The sequence below is a fragment of the Propithecus coquereli genome, unplaced genomic scaffold (genome assembly GCF_000956105.1).
Source record: "Propithecus coquereli isolate 6110/MARCELLA unplaced genomic scaffold, Pcoq_1.0 Scaffold150, whole genome shotgun sequence".
NCBI classification, from domain to species: Eukaryota; Metazoa; Chordata; class Mammalia; order Primates; family Indriidae; genus Propithecus; species Propithecus coquereli.
The window spans coordinates 6,401,997-6,414,576 of record NW_012139414.1 but is presented as its reverse complement, the minus strand read 5'-3'; the positions used below and the strand labels follow the sequence as shown (position 1 = coordinate 6,414,576).

Sequence of the window (12,580 nt, the reverse complement as noted above, 5' to 3'; positions counted from 1 at the left end):
CTATTCTGAGCAGATGAATTTTTATTTTTTAATTAATACCGAAATAGTAAGAAGCAACCCAGCATTCAAAGGCAGAGGTAGAAGCATTCTGGGCATGGCACAGCTAGAACACAAAGGTCCTGTGTGATCGTGGTGCAGCAGCTGAGGTTGGCAGTGGTACAAGATGAATCAGATAGATGGGCTGGGGGCAGGTTTTATTAGGCCTTTCAAGCAAAGATAAGGGAATTTGATTTTAAACTAAGTTTAATGGTAAGCTTTTTATATACTAGGTGCACCTAGTTTTAAGCTGGGGAGGAAGTGATCTGATTTATGATTTTAAAAGATCATCCTGCTGCTGTGTTGTGACTTGATTATAGATAATAGAGGGCAGTAGTAGAAACAGGTAGACCAGTTACAAAGTCATTGCTTAATCCAAGCACGTGATATGATGGTTTGAGGAAGGTCAGTGCTAACATAGCTGGAAAGCGGTGAGTGTGTTTAGGATACGTTTTGGAAGTAGAACCAATAAAGTTTGTTGCTAGATTAATGTGTGGGAGTTTGGGCTTAAGCAGTTGTGTGGAGGGTAAAATAGTTTACTGAGAAAACAAGTGGTGGCAGAGGGCAAGTTTGGAGTGAAATTATTATGAGTTCCCTGTTGGCCATGTTAAATTTGAGGTATCTTAAATATCCAAGCGTAGGTTCAAATAGGCCATAGGTTATACAAGCCTGGAGTTTCGGGGATAAGACGGGACTGGAAATAATACTTTGGAAGTCTCAGCATAAGATAGTTAAAGCTATGGAGTGTTAAGAGGCAAATGGCCTTTTTTTGGCAAGTACAAGTCCACAAAATGAGAGAAAGTAATGGAAAAACGTACCCAGGCTCGGAAAGCCAACTCTACTCTTTTCAATTTATGTTTTTGAAACTGAATGCTCTCTATGTTGTGTCAGAGATTTCAGAGTTTCACAGCTGCCTTATAATGAGTTCAGCTTTCTGTATTACTGTACTCCGGAGGGGTGGGGAGATGGGAACAGGTGAAATACTGCTGTCTGAGTGTGAAGCATCTTGTCTCTGGTCAGGTCAAAGACACTCTTTTCTTTTGAAATTGCTCTTAATTTCAAAAGGCTACTCTTGGCAAGAACTCTAATGATGCAAAGACACAAACAACATCTGAAAATATATGTTGTCAGCTTACGAAAACCTTGCCAACATCAGAGATTAGTGGCATTTTAATTTATGATTTAGCTATTAAAGAATGCTGCCTCAGATTATGTTGCAGTAAAACCTCTATTATTATAAAGCAACTTGGCTGAATCATACCTTTTTTCATTTCCTTCCTTCCTTCCCTTCTTGCAGTCATGTTTTCTATAAAGAACAAGGTACTTTACAATCTGTAAAAAATCAGCCAGCATTATTTTTTAAAGGAAGATGGCTACTTGGTAAACTGTATAATTCTTGATGGATCTTTTTTAGTTTGGCAAACTATTAACATCACTAGGAAATAAATAAAGCCTTCTGTTACAGCTGAGATGTTATAACAACAAAGTTTACACTTTACTGTTTTATCCCTGCATTCCACAATATTTTTGAGCTCTCTCCTTGTGCCCCAGTATTCATTAAAGCACTGGAGATAAATTTTTTTTTTTTCTTTTCTTTTTTTTTTGAGATAGAGTCTCACTCTGTTGCCCGGGCTAGAGCACTATGGTGTCAGCCTAGCTCACAGCAACCTCAGACTCCTGGGCTCAGGCGATCCTACTGCCTCAGCCTCCCAAGTAGCTGGAACTACAGGCATGCGCCACCATGCCCGGCTAATTTTTTCTATATATTTTTAGCTGTCCAATTAATTTCTTTCTATTTTTGGTAGAGATGGGGTCTCGCTCTTGCTCAGGCTGGTCTCGAACTCCTGAGCTCAAACGATTCGCCCGCCTCAGCCTCCCAGAGTGCTAGGATTACAGGCGTGAGCCACCGCGCCCGGCCAATTAAAATAATTTTTGAATGATAAAATATAATGTGATAATTTGTGTTATATCAGGGGAAAGCATAGTCATGTCTTGTCTCTTGTAGAAGACCTGCGGGAGAAATACCCTGCCTGCAATGTCAGGTACCTGGTCCACTGCGGGGTTAGAGCACATGTTTTATTAACTTCACCTCTCATTTGTCCAGCAGGTTAACGAAGTATCTTCCTTTTAAGTTGAAGTAGCAAAAGGGATGTTTACAGAATATAGTATACTACCAAGAGGCAAAACAAATTGTAGAATAATATTTATTATTTGATTACATTTTCAACTGCATATGTTCAGATGTATTTATGTAAGAAAAGTATGGAAGGATATATATAAAATTGTTAACCATGTTCTCTTTGAGAGAAAGGGAAGGAAAGGGTTATTAACTTTACTTTTCATAATTCTATATTGTGTGAATTATAACAAGTATGCATTACTTTTGTAATTCAAAGGACTGAAATGAAATCAATAAATGGAGAAGGCATGCTTTCCTGTTCAATAGGATTAAACCACTTAATGTCTGAAAAGGCATCTTTTTGTTGTTGTCCTTATTAATTAAAGTTAAAATTTTCTAAAACAGAGGAGTTTTGAAAATAACAAGCTCTCTGCAAAACACATTTCATAAGAACTAACAATATGACAGACTAAGATAACCTCAAATCTCTCCAAAAATAAATACTTAGAAGTGAATATGTTATGAAAAACAATACTTTTAAGAATATAGCTGATCTGTCGGGTCTGTAAGAGACACCCTTCGTGGGTAGAAGAAAAGAGACCATCCTAGTAACATTTCATGGTTCCAGTAGACAGGACTTGGGTTTAAAGGACAAAAAGACTAGGCCCTTCCCCCTCAGTGAAAGGATGGATGAGGAAAAAATTTACCCACTAACACAGTAACACTTGGAAGGTAACACTTTCCTTACCTATGCTTTGGTAAAAAGGAAAAGTCTCCCCAGGGCCTAACTCTCAAAGGGGTTTGGAGTTCAAATTTATTAGTACCTCAATCAAGGTCACATAAATGCCCCCAAGATGTGAAATTGGTAATGCAAATTGGCCCTAGTTAGTGACATGCCTGGAGCTCGTAGCAAACACAATGCTATTCATGTCCTTTGTATTTCAATTGAGTTGCTTGTTTTTTTATTGTTAATTTCTAGGACTTTAAAACAGAAACACATATGGTTTGTGTGTTTAGAATATTGTACGGAACTGTTTACAAATTACTCAATCCACTTTGAGTAAAGTTTTTCACATAAATGTATGCTCCCTATTCAACTTCTTTTTCTTGTTTTGTTTTCTAGCACTAACCTAATCAGATTTGGGAAACTCTGTCTTCCTTTTTCTATTTGCTGTCTTCACAGTTTCTCTTTTGATGTTTGTGAGCCAAAGGGAAAAAATCACCCTCACTTTGACTGTATAAGTTGTAGCGGTAACACCCTTGGGTCAAGAAGGGAGACTGTCAATATGGGAGTGGTGTCGTGGCCAGTCGGTGCCCTTAGCATCTCCTGTCCTGGATGGACGTGTGTATGTGGGGCCTGGGGTCTCTGTAGTCTACGGATACTGGAGTCTTGTGGGGAAGGGGGAAGACCACAGTTCTGATACTTACCTAAAATGTACAGATGTTGCCTGGGACTGGTTACTTATCCTCCTTGAGCCTAAACTCCCTGAATATTAAAATTAGAATAATATCTATTTAATAGGTCTGTTTTGAGAATTCAGTGGGATAATGTATTCCTGGATTCAGTAAATGTTTAGATCATTTTCCACTAAGCACATTTATTTAAAGTAAATCAATGAGACTATTTTTTTATTATATCAATTTCTTTTTTTCTTTCATTGCCAGTCTTGTAAGGTATTTTTCTATTATATTCCCTGTAAATTAGCATATATTTTATCTTCATTAGACTTAAATAGGCTTTTATTTGCCAGTCTGAGAATCTTAACTATCATTATTTGCTTGCTTGTTTGTGAAAATGTATTTTATGTTACTGACATCTGCCTTATTGAAAACTTTTATAACACAATCCATTTGTCAATGAAATGCTGCCTTTGTATTCTCTGGCTAGTATTACACCTCGAGACTAGCAAATGCTCAGTAATTTGTTATCAAATGATTTAAAGCTACTTACTGTTAGCACTGTAAACTGTCTACCGTGCTCAATCCCTGCAGAAGGCACCTTGCAAATGTCTTAGGATAACGTCACTTCCTTTCTGCACACATAGGTAAGAATATTGCCAGTAGTTCATGTACATAGAAGTACCTAACCAATGTTTATGAGTTGTTTCATAATTATTAAAGAGTAGAAAAATCCTAAATAATATGAATGAAATTTTATATTAGATTAGAAAAGAGTTCTGGAGTTTAATGTCATAGAAGAATGTATGACTTGATCTTTTCTTTATTCAGCACAGATTGGTTGGGAATACAGAGAACAAGGTGCAGCCCCTGCCGCTAAGATGCAGAGTTCAGACACATTGACGCAGTGGGGGTTCCTGACTGGAGGGTAAAGAAATGATGGGGTGTTTTAGCTGAGTGAGGACTAGATGCTGAGCGGGTGGTCCAGCTCTAGAGCCACTTGTGCTTGGGCAAAGGCAAGGGCACATTAATGGTCCATCGCTAGGACAGGCTTCAGAGGCAGGTGAAGAAGGCCTCATGTGCCATGCTGAGAAGCTTTGGCTGTTTGGCGGGGGAGCTGTTGAAGCATTTTTAGGATAAAGAAGTAACATGTTTTGGGTATATTGCTGAAAAAAAATCAGGAAGTCAACATTTCTTTTCTCATCAAACTTTAGGGAACAAAAACCCAATGGGTCTAATTGGAATATCACATAGTCAAACTGCCAAAATACTGCTCTTCCCGCGGACCATGAATCCCAAGGCAGACATTCCAAGTAGCCATTCCAAGTCCCCATCTCCTAGGTAGTGTGAGGCATCAGAAAGCCACCGGGTTGTAATGATGTGAGTTATGCTTTTTACTACAAACCCAAAGATGCATAAATAGTCCTGTTCTTTGGGTCTGCTTGTCCCTACTCAGCCTGCAGATTCTGGAGTGAATGACATTGCTTTTCTATCGCCACATCGTACCCATCTGTTTTCCTGAGTTGTAGGGAAAGAACTCGCTGCTAGTGATGAGTGGGGTAGGAGGTGAGGGTGGAGAGGATGAGAAGGTGGCAGACAGCCATGATATGAGGGAAAAACTGAGGGTCAGCCGTGCTCAGGAGTAGAGTCAGGGCAACTCTGCAGGAGACTGGAGTGTAGGATGAAGTAGTCAAAGCAGAGAATACTGGGCAGTGAGGGCTCGGGTTCCCGAAAGTGACCTGCAATCTAAGGCACCGAGACTGCTTTCTGCCCAGAGCGTTTCTGTCACAGTGAAGGCCCAGGCTCTGTGGTTGACTCAGGATGTTACCCAGTACTGCTTCCCTCTGAGGGTTTTATCTGGCTAAAATGAGAACTTTTATGTGAAAGGGCCTTGTAAACCAAAGCATTACACCGTTGTAAGGAATTGTGAAGTCCTAATAATGAACTGCGGCATTCATTCTCTCATTCCATTCCCAAACCAAATCTCCCCTTAATGTTTCCTGATTTATTGTTGCTGAATAAAAAATATTAAAATATTTTCAAAAGTTATTGTCATGAATATAAGATCTTATCTAAAACCTCTATACTTCAGCAAACTAACTTTTAAAATATTAAAAAGAAATTCCTTTGAACTAGCTACTACATGCTTGGTTGTATAATTCACACATCATAAACAGTATTTAAAGTGAAGTAAAAAATGTTTTTATGACTAATTCAGCCTATGAATAAATCATTTTCATGTTTTTTTATGCATTTGGGTAAGTTTAGCATAGTTTTTCAGCCATATCTTCTTAATGATTTTTTGAGCTAAATTATTATTTGCTTTTTTTATTCACTTAAAACTCCCACTCAGTTTAATGAATTCTCTGAATCACTGAGCAAATAGAGAAGAGAAGATTCTCTTGTCTAGTATAATTAAGCCGGGTAGCCTACAGTTTATATTCCACAAAGGCCATCTCATGTAGTATACCATTAATCTTTTTCAACGGCCATCTGGAGTAGAGCATTTTGCAGAGCTCACGTAAGTCCTCGACTGAGTCCCACCTCTGCCATCAGCAGGGTCAGAGTCACTCTGCAGTGCCCATTTGTGGATTGTTTTTCTTTTTTTAATTCAGTGTCGTTCTACCTCCTCCAATCTGTGTGGGATGTGTGTCTGGGTATGTGTTCGTGTTTGCATGTGTGTGTGAAAGAATGTGTGTGAGCGGTGCATATGTTTTGTTTTTATTTTAGTTATTCCCCACTTAGTAGAAGCATATCTAGGATATTCAAACCAATTGTCAAGAAAATTTGATTGTAGGGTATTTAAAGAACCCACAGTATTAAGATATTCCTTATTATTAGAAAATTAATCATTTATCACTATGTAATTTACCATATAAAGAACTTATTTAGGAAACTTTTGAGTCTTAAATGCCTGGGCCGTCAGGTAGAGGTCAGAAGAGTTAAAAGCCAATTTATCTTACTATAGTTGTACTTAAAAGGAGTTTCTATATTGGTGAGATACATGCATGTCTATGTAGGTATGTGTAAAGGTATGTCATGTATAGGCACAGATACATTTCCTTTTAGGCACGAATATACATTCATATTCAAAGTGCATTATAAAGTGATCTCCTTAAAGAAGAATATCAAAGCGATCCCTTTCTGGCACTTTACAGAAAATGTTTGCCAATCTAAATCTCAATTATACTAGAAAATGAAAGCTCACCTTATTTTCCCAGTGAGTCCATTAATTGGTTAGTGAATTTTTATGGGTGTCTACTATGCCCCCATTATTCTACTAGGAGGTTATAAGCCCTCCAGAATTAATCTATTATAGTACACAAGAATCTGAATGGAAGGATGCTATTGATTCGGATATATTATTGTGACTAGCGGCATAGATGGTGACACAGCACAAAGCACAGATACTCAAGCCCTGTTGTCATAGAGCGGAAAGAACATCGGCCTGCTGTTTTTGTCATTCACTATTTGTAGGATCTCCTAAGCAAATTTTATCATCTTTGTATCACTTTCTTCACTTTAAAATATGGTTTGGACTGGATGAGACGACCTCAAGAAGCTTATCTGGCTCTGAAAGTCTCACTTTGTGTCTTCCAAGTAGGTCTGTAATCATCTCTGACTGTTGCAATGTTTCCACAGGGTGTTACCTACTGTGGAGAAAGTTCAGCAAGCAGCCTTACCATGGCCAACGTGCCCTGGCACGAGGAAGTGGTGCGGTTTGTTCAGGAGTTGGCGGAGCTGATCCCCGACTATGAAATTGCATGTGAACACGAACATTCCAATTGCCTCCTGATAGCGCACAAAAAAGTAAGAATGACTCGAACCTGCGTTCTTCTATCCCCCTCCTTACTACTCCTTTCTTCTCTTTTCTCTTTATTTTCCCCCTACTTTGTTATAATGAATACCTACTGGTTTGCTACCTTTATAAAAACACACATTAAGAAAGCCCTAAATTCCGTTGGGCTCATAAACTCTTTTTCGTATGTGAAATTGCTTCTTTTTTAGCCTTCATCTAGACATCTTGAAGTGTTTTCTGGTTTGTAATTTTTAGAATGTTTGTGCTAAAAAAAAACAAAAGCAAACACCTTTGTAATAACGTCTAGTCCTTTCCTGGAACAACAAGGAAAAACTAAAATAGTAAACAACCTCATGTGAGTTTCTAGCTGTCAGAAGAAATATCAAGGTATTCATCAAATTTTAGATTGCTTTGAATCTTGGCATCTGGATAATTTTGTTTGGGATTTTAGTTTATAACACTATTTCCATTTTTCCCCTTTAGCACTTTTATTAGACAGGACAAATACATGAATATAGTGTCTTTCTTAAATAAATAATGCCTTGCAAAGGAAAAATCCAGTTCTTGATAGCAGTGGGCCACTAAAATAGTTTATTCATTTTCAGTTCTAGAAAATTTATCAGTCTTTATTTCTTTAAATATTTCTTCTTCCCCATTATCTCTTGTCCTTTGGAACTTCAATTAAACATATGTTAGACCTCACTATATTTTCTGTCTCTTGCCTTTTCGTTTGTATTTTTTATTCTTTTGTCTCTCCGTACTTCATTCTGGATAGTTTCTTTTTTGATTTATATTCTAGTTCACTAATTCTTGCTTCAGCTGTGTTTGGTGTGCTATTAAATTCAACCATTAATTTCTTAATTTTACATTTTGTGTTTTCAATTATATAATTTTCTGATTGGTTTGTTTATTTCAAATATGCTATGTCATTTTGTGTAATTTCCAGTTCTCTGCTTAAGTTTTTAAACTTGGCTTTTGTCTTCTTAAATATCGGAAATAGAGTTGTTTTATTGTTTGTATCTGATAATTCCAATATCTAAAGTTGCTGTGGATTTGTTTCTGTTGTTTGTCATTTCTTCTGGTTCTCATTCATGTTACCTTGTCTTCTCATGTACATTGTTATCTTTGGTTGGTTTTCTGTACATTGTATTTAGAAAATTATTTGTAGAAATCCTGTAAGGCCTAGGATCAGAAGATCTCTTCTGAGATTTTAGAGATGTATGATTTAACCCTCTCACTTTTTCCATACAGAAACTGGTAAGATCTGAATGGTAAAGAGATTTGCTTAAATTGCTGAGCCAAATCTAGAACCACAGCCTTCCATCCCCTAGTCCATTGATCTTTCTTATACTACAGGGCATCTTTTGAAATCACTAGCCATATTCAAAGGAACAGTTAAAACAGAGACATTTTATTTTAGATCAATACTGTACATCAGTCTATAAAATTTCTTCTAGGGATAGAGGAAATAGATAGCACTCTATCTAATTCAGGCCAATTCTGTTCTCTAAGCGTTTGTTGAACACCTGTCAAGTTTTGGATACCAGGCTGTGCAGTAAGGACACAGTGCATCAGACATGAAGAATAGAAAGCACACAGGGTTTGTTGAAAAAAGAACTTGGCACAAATGTTATGCCACAACTTGTTAACTAGGTGACTTTGTGCAAGTTGTTGATCTTGCTATAGTGTAATGAATGATTAAGAGGTTATGTGTGGAGTCAGGTTGATGAGGATTTGAATCGTGGCCCCTGTCTCCTTCTAGCTTTTCATCTGGAAAGGGGCATAATACTAGCTAAGACTATTGTTGCGAGCGCCTAGCTTATAGTAAGATTCAGTTATTGCTGTTTCAGTTATTGTTATTTTTATTATTTATAGAACTAGCTAATTTGGTGAGTGCTTAATAATCCTCACAACAACCCTAAAACACAGATCCTATTGAGATCTCTACTTTATGGATCAGAAAACTGAGACATCAAGGGGTTAAGTCACTTGTCCAAGATGCAGCTGGTAAGGAGTAGGAATGAGATCTAAGCTCTTGCATTTAATTCCAAAGCCTACTTTCCTTTCCTTGCATCCTTCTTTCCTTTTCTTTTCTTTTAATTTGGAAATTATTTCAAATTTACAAAAAGTACAATAATAAAAATAGTACAAAGAGCACAGATTCACAAATTCACCTGTTATCAATACCATTTTCTCTCACTTGCTGTATCATTTGCTTCCTCTCTTTTTTTCCTCTCACTTGCTCTGTCTCTTCTTCTCCTCTCTCTCTCCCTCTCTCCCTCTCCTTCCCTCCCTCTCTCTCTCAAGGCATACACACTCTTTCTTTTCTGAGCCATTCGAGGAAATGTTAAATTCCTCATGGTCCTTTACCCGTAAATGTTTCCGTGTGAATTTTTTAAGACTAGGAATGTTCTCTTTTACAATCACAATACAGTTGTCAACTTTAAAACTTTAAATTGATACATGATTTTAATCTGTCATCCATATGCAGATTTTGTCAGATCACCTTACAATGTCCCTTATAGCATTGCTCCCTCCAGTTCAGGATCTCTTCTGCAGGGGTCAGCAAACTTTTCTATAAAGGCTCTGTAAATATTTGAGGCTTTGTGAACCACACATCATCTTTGGCAGATACTCTTTTTAACTTGTTTGTTCGTTTTGCAACCTTTTAAGAATATGAAGACCAGGGGTGGGGAACCTTTTCATGTTGGAAGGCTGCATTAATTGAGCTGTAGTTAAATAAGGCTGCATTCAAGACACTTCAATTAGATATACTGAAAAATGTACATTATTTTGTAAAAATACGACTACTATGTACTTAATAATTTCAAAAAAATGAAAACCGGTAACTAACTTTAAAGTTAACTAATCTTTTAATGACTTCCTTGTGTCTGCTTTTTGTTGGAAAACACTTGAAAGTTTGGTTGCAGCATGGAGGTCCGCAGTTCGAATTGATCCTCTAGATGGGTATCAATCATTTGTGAATGTAAGGGCATCTTGATTTGGGTTGTGTAGGAGATTGCAGATTCTCAGCAATAAGTGGTTGAAAAGCAAGAAAGCATTTTTCAGGCATGTTGTTGAAGGCGTGGGTATTCTACTGCATTTGTCCATGTTAGCATCAGACAATGACTTTAAAATGTCATCCATCTACTGAGAGCTCAGTCAGTTCCATTTGTAGTTCTTTAGGTGGCTTGGTGCTATCAAATAGGTGAGGCTGAAATGCTAATTTGAGTGTGATGTCATGATCCTCAAAGTCAGCGACCTTTCATTGTATTCTCCAATTAACAGGTCTATAACAACTGTGTATTCTTTAAATGATTCACATACATCATCCTGCTCATCAATGACCTTTGCTAACTGGGGAAAATGTTCATCTGATATTCCTTTTGAAGAATAAGTATTTTGAAAAAAGATAGCTTTTTTCAAAATGCTTGGATTTTTTCCACATATCATATATAGACTTAGTTTTACCTTGCAAAGAAATATTCAAGTCATTTTGATTTGAGATGATATCACATAGAAATGCTGCATTCCTATAGAAATCTTCTTTTAATAATTCACATTGCTGATTCTGTTCTTTATAAAATTTAACTATCTGTTTTCACAGAGATAAAATGTTGGCTAACACCTGTCCCTGCAATAGACAACACTTTAGAATGATACAACACAACTTTAGAATGATACAGTAAATCCACACGAAATATCTCATAGTTCAACTTTAGCGTGTTATGCAACTGATGATGCTGTGTTGTGTTTCCATGAATATAGTTAACAATACTTGTTAACTTGTTGTAAAGTGTCACTTAAAATAGTAGCTTTAGCGCAGAGATTTTGCTGATGCAAGATCCAATGAAAAGAAATGAGAGTATCTGGATCTGTTAATACTTTTTTTATCTATGCAATAAACCTTTCATGTTTTCCTGTCATGGAAAGTGAGTGTATGTCTGTACATAGACTCACTAAATTTACCAAATTCAGTCCAACTTCATGACTTTATCTTGAAAGTTGTTGAAGTTATCTATTCCCTGTGTTCTGTTTGCAAGAGTGCCCAAAGTGAGTAACTCTTCATAGCAAAGAAAATCTTCTGTTATGACCTGAATGAAGTATAAAACCTGTGCCAAGTCTCAGTAGTATCAGTTGATTCATCCAAAGCGATTGAATAGTATATATTTTCCTTTTGAAGTATTGCATGAAGTTGTTCTGTTAAGTTGAAGGTTAATTCACACTGCCCATCATTTATGGTTCTCCTTGAAAGAGGCAGTTGTTTGTACTTTGAAACGTTATCAGGGTCTAAGCATCCTACAACTCCGACAATGCATTCTTTCATAATTTCCACATCACTGAATGGCTTCCCCTTTTTCCCGAATATATAAGCTACTTTATAAGTTGCTTCAATGGCATTATTTCCATTGAAATAATGGTCTTATTGCTGTTTGAAAGAATTGTCTTTGCTTTTGTTTTTCGCCTTTTAATTTCTGCAATATAACTTTTCATGCCTCTCTCCTCTAATTTAAAATATTTGTGGTCCTTATGAGTGTTACTGTTTCAGCAAGTGTTACAGCAACCAGTCCCAAAGGAATAACCGAGCGGCTCGCAGAGAGTTGGAGAGTCAGCGTTTATTCGCCGGCGGGCCCAGAGGAGACTTGTCTCCAAATTCTGAGCACCGCTTCCTCACTTTTATCAGGTTTTATACTTTTTTTTGGGTTAGACATATCCAATAGCATACAAGCATAAATGGTTAACCAGTTAGCAATAAGATTGAAAAGATAGCCAATTAGCAGCAATTTTTATAAGCAGTAAAGTTATAACAGGCTTACAACTTTGCTTAACTGTTTTGCGGTTTTAGCTAACAGGTGCATAATTTTACTTAGCTGTCTTGTGGTTTTAAGCAGAATTAACATTGAAATTTCCCCAACATTATAATGCTACTGAGCACTGTATTTCTTTAATGTTGATATTGCAGTATCACAAAGCAAGCAAATCATCTTATCTTTAGCAGAAACAAGATAATATTGCAATTCCCAATCCTCATTAAATAATTTGTTTTCTTCCTTCAGCGTTCTCTTGGTCTTCTTTGGCATGATGAGCTGTTAAGCAGACAGAATTGAAAAATACTGTTGAGCTGTGCAACTATTCACAATTCCACTTCAGATAGAAATATAGTGCACCGTTGTTAAAAGCTGGTAACCCACCGGCGTACTTGACCCTCATAAACTCGCATCAACCAG

The 12,580-nt window shown here is 37.0% G+C and overlaps 1 protein-coding gene across 1 annotated transcript in view; it reads left to right on the top strand.

Annotated features, from left to right (window-relative positions):
* Positions 1–12,580, top strand: part of LOC105806992 (S-adenosyl-L-methionine-dependent tRNA 4-demethylwyosine synthase-like) — a 183,935-nt gene that overhangs the window by 150,137 nt on the left and 21,218 nt on the right. Inside the window, exon 16 of the mRNA XM_012640242.1 lies at positions 7,196–7,363. Coding sequence (XP_012495696.1) covers positions 7,196–7,363 — 168 coding nt within the window. The remainder of the gene's footprint in view (positions 1–7,195; positions 7,364–12,580) is intronic.